Consider the following 11378-nt stretch of genomic DNA (forward strand, 5'->3'; position numbering starts at 1 on the left):
TGCTATGACCACGCAGAGGCCATGCAGGTTTAGGGCAGCTCTGCGTCCTCCCTATCGAACCCGGAAGCTTCTTCCGAAACGCGCACTTACAGCATGCCAGCCTGGCCCAAGCAGCGCCGGCCCGCCAAGACCCGCTGCTGCAGCGCAGAAACGTGCGGCGTCTGAAACCACAGCCGCCAGCAGTCCGTTGACTGTACAGGGATCCGCGCCTCCGCGCTCTCCCGCCCGCGCGCCCGCCGCCCGCGCCGCGGGCCACGCCCATGACGTCGCCGAACGGGGCGGGGTGAGCCGGAGGGGCGGGGCCAAGCCAGGCGGTTGAATGGGGCGCCGCGACGAGCCACGCATTCCAGCGGGGGCACGTGACGCAGCCGCGCGGCCTGAGGTAAACAACCGCGGCCCCGCCTCCTGGCCTCTCAGCGCGCCCCGCTCTGCTCTTTGCCGGCGGGACGCGCTCCAGCAGGGCGGGCGGCTTCCTCTGAGAGTCCCAGCGGCCGCCGCGGGCCGGAGCGGCGGCAGCGGGCGCACGCGTCCCCGGTCTGCGGGCCGAGAGCGCCGGCAGGGGTCGAGCGCGCGTCCCCTCCCCGCCCCCACCGCGCGCTGTGGCGCAGCAGGAATTTGGCGGGGACCCGGGCGCTATTTGCGGCTCTTGACGCGCTGGCCGCCCTTCAGTCATTTCTATTCTCGGGGCACTGGGTCACCGCGCTCGGCCGGCCCCCTCCCCCGGGCCCGGAGGGTGTGTCCCCTCACCGGGGCTCGGCGCGCCTATAAGGGGCCGAGCGGCGGGCAGGGACATGCAGCTCTACAGCAGCGTCTGCACCCACTACCCAGCCGGGGGCCCGGGTCCCACGGCCGCAGCCCCCGCTCCGCCCCCGGCCGCCGCCGCTGCCGCCGCCGCCGCCGCCGCCCCGTTCAAGGTCTCTCTGCAGCCCCCGGGACCCGCCGGAGGCGCGCCGGAGCCCGAGACCGGTGAGTGCCAGCCGGCTGCGGCCGCCGAACCCCGCGAAGCCGCCGCCTCCGCCCCCGCCGCCAAGATGCCCGCCTTCTCCTCCTGCTTCGAGATGGTGTCCGGGGCCGCCGCCCCCGTCTCGGCCGCCGCCGCCTCCGGGCCGCCCGGTGGGTCCTGCAAGCCGCCGCTGCCGCCGCACTACACGTCCACGGCGCAGATCACCGTGCGGGCCCTGGGCGCCGACCGGCTCCTGCTGCGCGGCCCCGAGCCCGGCGCCGCGGCTCCCGCCGCCCCGCGCGGCCGCTGCCTCCTGCTGGCCCCGGCCCCCGCCGCCCCGGTCCCGCCGCGGCGGGGCTCCTCGGCTTGGCTCCTGGAGGAGCTGCTGAGACCCGACGGCCCCGAGCCAGCCGGCCTGGACGCGGCCCGCGACGGGTCCGACAGAAACTTCCGACTGAGCGAGCACCGCCAGGCCCTGGCGGCGGCCAAGCACCGCGGCCCCGCGCCGCCCCCGGGGAGCCCGGAGCCCGGCCCCGGCCCGTGGGCCGAGGAGCGCTCGGCAGAGAGGGGCCTCCGGGGCTGGGACAGGGCCGGCGACCCTCCCAGCGCCGACGAGCCGCGGCGGCCCGACCCGGAGGCCGAGGCGCCCCCGGTGCGGAGCGGCCAGGCGGCCCCGGGAGGCGCGGCCGAGGCGGTGGTCGTCTCCAGGTCTGATCCCAGGGACGAGAAGCTGGCCTTGTACCTGGCGGAGGTGGAGAGGCAGGACAAGTACCTGCGGCAGAGGAACAAGTACCGGTTTCACATCATTCCCGACGGCAACTGCCTCTACCGAGCGGTCAGCAAAGCGGTGTACGGGGACCAGAGCCTGCACCGGGAGCTGCGGGAGCAGACGGTGCACTACATCGCCGACCACCTCGACCACTTTAACCCCCTGATTGAGGGCGACGTGGGGGAGTTTATCATCGCTGCTGCTCAAGACGGGGCGTGGGCCGGGTACCCTGAACTGCTGGCCATGGGACAGATGCTGAACGTGAATATACATTTAACTACTGGAGGGAGATTGGAGAGCCCGACGGTGTCGACCATGATTCACTATTTGGGCCCAGAGGATTCCCTAAGGCCTAGCATTTGGCTCAGTTGGCTCAGTAACGGACATTATGACGCGGTGTTTGATCACTCCTATCCGAATCCGGAGTATGACACTTGGTGCAGGCAGACTCAAGTGCAAAGAAAACGCGATGAGGAACTCGCCAAGTCCATGGCCATATCCCTATCCAAAATGTATATTGAACAAAATGCATGCTCTTGAAGTGTCTGAAAATCTCCGCCCTGGGAAAATTGCAAACCCAATTTGTGTTTGGAGAATTATATGAGCTCTAATCAGGGTAATAGCACTTTTAAACTTTCTAGTATATTTACTGTAGGTGTAATGCCTTAATCATTTTTTTGAATGCTTTCTTCTCAGAGTTGAAGGTTGCTGGGCACCTAAATGATGTTTCATGGTAGCTTTGGGTGATCCTACTGCTATTTATGATTTGCTGTATAAAGTTGGCACTACTTAATTTGCAAGCTGATTTCTCAGTGTAAATTTGTTCATTCCTGGTAATCTATTTTCTATAAAAATGTATTTTTGCACAACATTTTTAACAATTGGTGTACCTTCATTTATGACGTGTTCCGTTTTGACATACAGCTTTCCGGCATAAATCCAGAAAAGTGCTTTATATAAAGTTTATTATTTTGAACAGAGTTTGTGATTTAGTATTTTTTGTTGTTGAATTTGAATTTTACAATTCTTAGATAATTATTTCAAGTGGATATTGATGCATTCATGTTACCAGATGATTGGCCCATTCCGTTTTGATGGGACAGAGTTCTTGTTTGGAAAAATCAATATTTTTCTAGAAATGGTCAAACCTTTTAAAGAGAAAATACTGAAGGGAAGGTTGTGGGAAGAATGTTTTTTTCTTTTGAGGAATAGTACCAACTCTTACTTGAATAAAAGTCTGATATTTGCTGATGACAGAGTGATTATTCTGTACTCTGGTTGATGTTTAGAGTAGATTGTCTGGTGCTCTCACTTGTTTTTATTTATATTTGTCGTTTTGTTCAAAAAAGAATTTTAACGGGATGGAAGACTTTGTGACAAGATAAGCCTCCTGCTTTATATATAGCTTCTTGGATTCAACTGAGAGATTCAAAAACTAATGGCATAAATGCCTCCAACCAACCTTGGCAGTTATTTTCTAGCAGGAGAATACTGTCTTAATAGTCTACTTTTAAATTCTTTCACAAGGCAAAGTAGGATTGCCCTGTATTATGTACAAATAAAAATGTGTATACAGAGCTTGTATGGTTTGCTGGGTCAAACAATGTTTCCAACCTAAAATCTATCTCATTTCCACTTTAACTACTTTTAGTTATATTTATTAAGTAATGAAGTTTGTACTTTTTTATTTTGTAACATTTTGTGATTTTTTTTGTACAATACTGTATTTGTACAATAGAGCAATTCTCAGCTGATGGAATGAATGAATAAAATGTGTAATTTTACTTTTACAATGGCTTTTTGGCTAAAGTGGTTTTTAGATGATAAAGCGACATCTGTAGGAACCTTTCTTACATGTATACAGTTTTTTTTCATGTGTAAAGATTTCAGAATTATGAGAGGTTTTTTAAGTTCTCACATAAACAGGATAGGATAATCAGTAATTTCAGAGGATAAGTCTCAATGAAATGTAATTTAAGGGTGGAGTAACTCAGAAACTTGCTCTCATTATTTCTCATTATAATGCCTATCTAGAACTGTAGATGTACCTGTTAGCTAATGAACAGGGAAGTGCAAGTATTGTGTTAATCAGCACAATGTCCAAGTATAGTTTTGTGTGCCACTCAGCACAGATTTTAATGTTGTAAAGAGTAAACGAAGCAGTGCCCTAACTTTTATCCCGTCTGGCCTCTTGAGATCAGGGGAATTTATTGATTTTAAGATGTGTTACCAGATTTAGTTGAGAAGTGTCAGTATACAGGATGCTGGTATGCTTATTGTAGGATAAACACAGCTAGTTTGGATTTTTTACTTTTCAGTTGATGTCATGGTTATAGACACAATTGACTTTGAGTTCATTGCTTGACCATGGAAGGATGGTCAAGGACCATTTGAAGGATGCCATTGGTTATCAAGGAAAGGCAGTTTGTCAAAGGTTTGAATGTTACCCAATCACGAATCTCTGGTGTTTAGGTAAGATGAGGTACTTCATGGCTTCCCTAATTATGTAACTTGGGGGAAAAAAAAAACTTTTATTTGAATTACTCAACTAAATGTGGTTTTCCCCCTTTTCTCCACCTTATTTAGAGATGTATAAAATGTGGGGATACTTAAAAGTTTACACAGGAATGAATAGACTTAATTAGGTGTGAGTTCCTAAAAGGCATTCTGTAAGCCCATTCCTGTTCTGAGGAAACAGGTTCCTCTTGTGTTCCATTTCATTTTCAAGTTAGAATCCCAATTCCTTGATTTCCATTATCAAGGAGGGTGATACTTTTAAATAAAATTAAGTGGATCCTAAGATTGTATTACGGGGCACCATGTTACTTTGGTTGTCTTGCCTCAAAGGTTTGATGTTTTTCTCATCTGCTTTCTATAGTTTAGTTTTTTTGTTGTCGTCGTTGTTTGGAAGAAATGTAATAGTTGTCACTCCCTTGTGCTCCATGTTTATTTTCTATTGCCATACCAGTTTTATGTGTTAGCAGTAGCAATCCCTCATCACCGAGGATTTGAACAGTGGAAGAGGTGGAAATGTGGTTGACTCTTCTTTCCTTTCAGCAAACAGATTGATTAAACAGTTCGTTCCTTCAGTTACTCGTATAGCAGCCAAGAGGCTCAAAACTGTATGAAGGAAGCAGTTGATGCTGTGAGCTAAGGTTTCTTTAGAGTTTATGCCCTTCCCCATAAAATATGATGGGGGAGTATAGAATCTATAAGTAAATCCAATTGTATTTTCAGATAAAGTAGTATGAAAATCATACTTATTAACTTGAAAATTTTATTAAACTGGTGCATAGATAAAAACTATGATACAAATAACTTAGTGTGATTTTTTTTAAATTACTGTTTAATTTAAAAACTTAAAATAGCCTAGTAGGTCAAGATTTAGGTGAAAACACAAAACCTAATTCCTTGATCCTTTTGTTCATTTTTCACTCACGTTTTTTTTCTCTAAGATAAAACAGACTCATGTTAGCATATTTAATTGGACTGAGTATTGATAAGTTGCACAAGGGCATGTACATGTGATTCTTCAATTACACTAAACTTGTAGTCCATATGCTTTACATAGATTTCATTGGTCACAAAGCCTTTTCTCAGAAACCACATTGTATAGAGGAGAGGAAATGCCTTAGGATCCCTTGAACATCAGAATTATTTATCTTCAGCTTGGGTAAATACAGTCTTATGTTGCAATGTTTTCTTCATAATTTTTGTACTGGAAAAAAAAATCTTGAGATAATCTCACTACTTTATGTGTTTTTTCTCTTTCCCAAATAGATGAGAAAGTTTAAACTCTACAGTTTTACTGTGCTGTTCAGTGTGCTCATATGAAGGAAAAGCATTGAGAATAAAAAAAGATTTTAGACATTTGGACATCAGATAAATTCATATGTAGATAATTGTACTGGAGTAATTCAAGAGTGTATACTTCAGATGTGTAATGTGTTCAAATTTATTTGTCACGAGATCGTAAGTCCAGACCTTATTTATTTATTTTTAAATTTTTATTGGCGTATAGTTGATTTACAATGTTGTCTTAGTTTCAGATGTACAGCAAAGTGAATCAGTTATACATATATCCACTTTTTTTAGTGTTTATTTCTTTTGACATCCCTAGAGTGTCTATAACTATCTCAAAGAGGCACTGAGAAACTAGATGGCATTTAATTCAGCTTCATTCCCCAAATGTAGTAAGTGCAATGGCCATGGGCTCTATTAGGTTCCCTCTTGAGTCTCCTGGGTTCCAGCCCAGTACCTAGCAGAGTAAATGTTCAGTAAATATTGATTGAATGAGGGAACAAATTGAAGGGAAATGTGAGTTTGGGAATATTTAGTTAGTGGATGTGAAATTAAAGATGATTTGGCTCCACAATTACTGGGAATTATCACGGACAAAGTAATTCTGAGCGTTCTAAACTGAAGTAGTATTATAAAAAGCGTATTAAAATATTACATTCTATAATGGGAAAAAATAGGTTTTGAAACCAAAAATTAGAATGTATTGATTTTATCTTTGTGTCATCCTCCAAACATCTCAAGGTCTGAGCTCAGAAAGATTACTGAAAAGTAGAACTCACCGATTTGAAGTGATTTTGAAGGTGTTGCCATGTCCAAAGGGAGTTGCTCTGACTTGCTTTAGGGGTAACACCCACCTCAAGTCCAGTCTACAGCAATTCCTAGTTTTGCTAGGTTTTCTTTCTATGGCCTGGTTGGGGAGGAACTGTTGGACAGATTTCAAGCCTGCTTTAGTACTGTTGTGTTCAATAGTCCTGGCTGCATGCTTATGCCGTTGGTATGGGGCCTGGGCAAGTAGCATGAATAAGATCAAAACAGATCTATTGGAAGAAGAATTAAGGTATTTTTTCCTACTGTAACTTAGGCCAGTGGCAATTATTCTGTAAGTAAAGTTCAGAGAGTTCACTGTCATCAGGTTATTTGTAGTAAAACATTATGTAGCCTGCTTTCTCACAAGTGAATTTTCTAAATAATTTAATGGTCCATTTATGTGTAAAATAAAAAACAGAACAACTGTTTTTGATAAAACTTTTTAAAGTAATCAGTGGTACACTTATTTGCCTTTATAAAATAACAATACAGTTTAATTTTCCCTTAATGACTGAGGGATCTCATGATGGCATGGGTCTGTGGCTGTGAAGCTTTGGCAGATTGCTGAGGTGTGACAGTCCCTTTGTACTTTAAAGGCTCTCAGAGTGCTGGGATTTTTATCTTCATGTTTTATACCTTCCTGTCTCCTCCTTCACTTTCTGATTGTTCCTCTCACCACTGTCTCTATTCCTAATTCTCCATCATAATTTCCCATGTTGAATTTGAGACATCATTAAACATGCTTGTCAGAACTGACTCTAAGATAATAGGAAATGGGTTTCTCATTTTGGACCAGGATGCTCTGCTATGAGTAACGTGCTTAAGCTTTAGTTTTTGGTCAACCAGAGCGCTTTTTTACCTTTATCTTTGTCTTCTTTTTTGCATTCTTTGGTGGTATCCCGGAAATGCTGAATCTGGCTGATTAAGGAACTTGTGAATGTGTGTGGTGGCACATTAAAACAAAACAAAACCAAACGGGTAACTAATCCTAATCCTCAAAATTGGAGTTGACTTGTCATTGCCTGGTTAATATTTTGTTCCCTCTCTGCCATATGTAATTCTTTATAGCATACGCCTGCCATTGTCTTCCTTTTGCTTATGCATTTTTTTAAATTTTAACTTATTTTTGGCCACACTGCATGGCTTGTGGAATCCTAGTTCCCTGACGAAGGATCGAACCCGTGCCCCCTAGCAGTGGAAGCACAGAGTCCTAACCACCAGACCGCCAGGGAAGTCCCTACATAGGCATTTTTATTGATAGTGTTTACGTTTCCTAATGGTGTGTTTTTTTTTTAATATATCAGTTTTCACTTTTTAAGTAGTCAAATCTTTTGAATTTTTGTGATTCTTTTTTTGCCTTCCAGTTTTATTGATATGTAATTGACATACAGCACTGTATAAGTTTAAGGTATACAACATAATGATTTGACTTACATATGTCATGAAATGATTACCACAGTATGTTTAGTGAACATCTTTCATCTCATAGATAGGAAATTAAAGAAATAGGAAAAATAATTTTTCCCCTGTGATGAGAGCTCTTAAGATTTACTCTCTTAACAACTTTCATATATAACATACAGCAATGCTAATTATTTTTATCATCTTGTACATTGCATCTCTGCTACTTAGTTATAACTGGAAGTTTGTGCCCTTTGCCTTTCAATTCCTCCTCCCCTGGCCCGCAACCTCTGGTAACCACAGATCTGATCACTTTTCTGTGAGTTTGTTTGTTTTTGAAGTACAATTGACCTATACCACTGTTAGTTACTGGTGCACAACATAGTGATGTAGTATTTGTATACCTTTAAAAATGATCACCATGGTAAGTCTAGTTACCATGCTATGCATTTTTGTATTTAGTTTTCCATCCCACCAAGCTGTGCTAATGATGAAGTAATTCAAATATCAGGTCTTCATCAAAGACTCCAAATCATGATACGCATAGACAGGTCTAGTACAAATATGAATTTTTAAAAATTTATTCTCTCTAATACTTCTTTAATAAATGTGCATTTCTGCATTATGTAAATAAATTAATCCTCCTCATTCTGGCCTTCCCTTTCCTTGAGAGTAAAATTTTTTTCCTCATATTGATTAGAATGGTTGAATAGATTCAGTAGACACCTTGCATTAGTATGCTCACAGAATTTAGACAGTTTTTGACAATAGGATGACAATTTTTTTAATTTAAATTTTTATTTTATATTATAGTTGATTTACAGTGTGTTAGTTTCAGATGTGCTGCAAAGTGATTCAGTATACATATACATTTATCCATTCTTTTTCAGATTCTTTTCCCATATAGGTTATTACAGAATATTGAGTAGAGTTCCCTGTGCTAGACAGTAGGTCCTTATTAGCTATCCATTTTATATATAGTAGTGTATATATGTTAATCCCAAACTCCCAATTTATCCCTCCCCTCACCTTTTCCCTTTGTTAACCGTAAGTCTGTTTTCAAATAGACAATGACAATTTGAAGAAAACTCCAGGCGGGTGGGATGAATTGGGAGATTGGGATTTACATATATACACTATTGATGCTATGTATAAAATAGATAACTAATTAGAACTTACTATATAGCACAGGGAACTCTGCTCAGTGCTCTGTGGTGACCTAAATGGGAAGGAAATCCGAAAAGGGGGATAGAAAGGAATCAAGATGGCGGAATAGGAGGATGTGTACTCACTCCCTCTTGCAGGAGCACAGGAATTACAACTAACTGCTGAACAATCATCCACAGAAAGACACTGAAACTCACCAAAAAAGGCACCCCACATCCAGAAACAAAGGAGAAGCCACAATGAGACAGCAGGAGGGGCGCAATCATGTTAAAAATCAAATCCCATAAATGCTGGGTGGGTGACTCACAAACTGGAGAACAGCTATACCACAGAAGTCCAACCACTAAACTGAGGGTTCTGAGCCCCATGTCAGGCTTACCAACCTGGGGGCCCAGCAATGGAAGGAGGAATCCTCAGAGAATCAGACTTTGAAAGCCAGCAGGCTTTGATTGCAGGACCTCCACAGGACTGGGGGAAACAGACTCCACTCTTGGAGGGCACACAAAAAAGTGTGCTCACCAGGACCCAGGGGGAAGGAGTAGTGACCCTATAGGAGACTGAACCAGACCTACCTGCTGGTGTTGGAGGGTTGCCTGCAGAGGTGGGGGGCAGCTGTGGCTCACCAAGGAGGCAGGGCACTGGTGGCAGGGGGTCTGGGAAATGCTCATTGGTGTGAGCCCTCCTAGAGTCCACCATTAGCCCCACCAAAGAGCCTGTAAGCTCCAGTGCTGGGTCACCTCAGGCCAAACAACCAACAATGTGGGAACACAGCCCCACCCATTGGCAGACAAGCAGATTAAAGTATCATTGAGCGCCACCCACCAAATCGGATTAAAGTTTTACTGACCTGCACCCACCCAGCCCAACCCACCATCAGTCCCTCCCATCAGGAAGCACGCACAAGCCTCCTAGATAGCTTCCTCCACAAGAGGGCAGACAGCAGTATCAAGCAGTATCAGCCGTATTTCGTCTAGTGAAACTGAAAACCAAAGCCGCAGAAAAATAGAGAAAATGAAAAAGCAGAGGACTTTGTACCAGATGAAGGGACAAGATAAAATCCCAGAAAAACAACTAAATGAAGAGGAGATAGGCACCCTTCCAGAAAAAGAATTCAGAATAATGATGGTGAAGATGATCCAGGACTTTGAAAAGAGACTGGATGCAAAGATCGAAAAGTTGCAAGAAAAGTTTACCAAAGACCTAGAAGAATTAAAGAACAAAGAAACAGAGGTAAGCAACACAATAACTGAAATGAAAAATACACTAGAAGGAACCAATAGCAGATTAACTGAGGCAGAAGGGCAAATAAGTGAGCTGGAAGACAGAATGGTGATAATCACTGATGCAGAAAAGAATAAGGAAAAAAGAATTAAAAGAACTGAAGACAGCCTAAGAGACCTCTGGGACAATGTTAAACACACCAACATTCACATTATAGGGGTCCTAGAAGGAGAAGAGAGAGAGAAAGGACCGGAGAAAATATTGGAAGAGTTCTAGTTGAAAACTTCCCTAACATGGGAAAGGAAATAGCTAGCCAAGTCGAGGAAGCGCAAAGAGTCCCTGGCAGGATAAACCCAAGGAGAAACACGCCAAGACATATAGTAGTCAGACTGACAAAAATTAAAGACAGAGAAGAGTTATTAAAAAGCAACAAGGGAAAAACGACAGATAACATACAAGGGAACTTCCATCAGGTTAACAGCTGATTTCTCAGCAGAAACTCTGCAAGCCAGAAGGGAGTGGCATGATATATTTAAAGTGATGAAAGGGGAGTACCTACAACCAAGAATACTCTACCCAGCAAAGATCTCATTCAGATTCGATGGAGAAATCAAAAGCTTTACAGACAAGCAACAGCTAAGAGAATTTAGCACCACCAAACCAGCCCTACAACAAATGCTAAAGGAACCTCTCTAAGCAGGAAACATAAGAGAAGAAAAGAACCTATGGAAACAAAAACAAAATGATTAAGAAAATGGTAATAGGAACATGCATATCAAGAATGACCTTGAATGTAAACGGACTAAATGCCCCAACCAAAAGACACAGACTGGCTGAATGGATACAACAACAAGACGCATATATATGCTGTCTCCAAGAGACCCACTTCAGACCTAGGGATACATACCGACTGAAAGTGAGGGGAAGGAATAAGATATTCCATGCAAATGGAAATCAAAAGAAAGCTGGAGTAGCGATACTCATACCAGATAAAATAGACTTTAAAATAAAAAATGTTACAAGAGACAAGAAAGGACACTACATAAAGATCAAGGGATCCATCCAAGAAGAAGAGAGAACAATTATAAATATCTATGCACCCAATATAGGAACACCTCACTACATAAGGCAAATGCTAACAACTATGAAAGAGGAAATCGACAGTAACATAATCATAGTGGGGGATTTTAACATGCAACTTACACCAATGGACAGATCATCCAGACAGAAAACTAATAAGGAAACACAAGCTTTAAATGATACAATAAA

At 43.7% G+C, this 11378-nt stretch overlaps 1 protein-coding gene across 1 annotated transcript; it reads left to right on the forward strand.

The window, feature by feature from the left end:
• The first annotated feature begins 396 nt into the window (after nucleotides 1-396).
• Nucleotides 397-3496, forward strand: OTUD1 (OTU deubiquitinase 1). The gene has a single exon (XM_057733852.1). The coding sequence runs from the start codon at nucleotides 792-794 to the stop codon at nucleotides 2250-2252; it is 1461 nt and encodes a 486-aa protein (XP_057589835.1). The 5' UTR covers nucleotides 397-791; the 3' UTR covers nucleotides 2253-3496.
• The last annotated feature ends 7882 nt before the right edge of the window (nucleotides 3497-11378 follow it).

Source organism: Hippopotamus amphibius, chromosome 4 (genome assembly GCF_030028045.1).
Source record: "Hippopotamus amphibius kiboko isolate mHipAmp2 chromosome 4, mHipAmp2.hap2, whole genome shotgun sequence".
NCBI classification, from domain to species: Eukaryota; Metazoa; Chordata; class Mammalia; order Artiodactyla; family Hippopotamidae; genus Hippopotamus; species Hippopotamus amphibius.

Coding starts and splice junctions, on each gene's coding strand:
- OTUD1 (XM_057733852.1), top strand. CDS start 792: ATGCAGCTCTACAGCAGCGTCTGCACCCACTACCCAGCCGGGGGCCCG.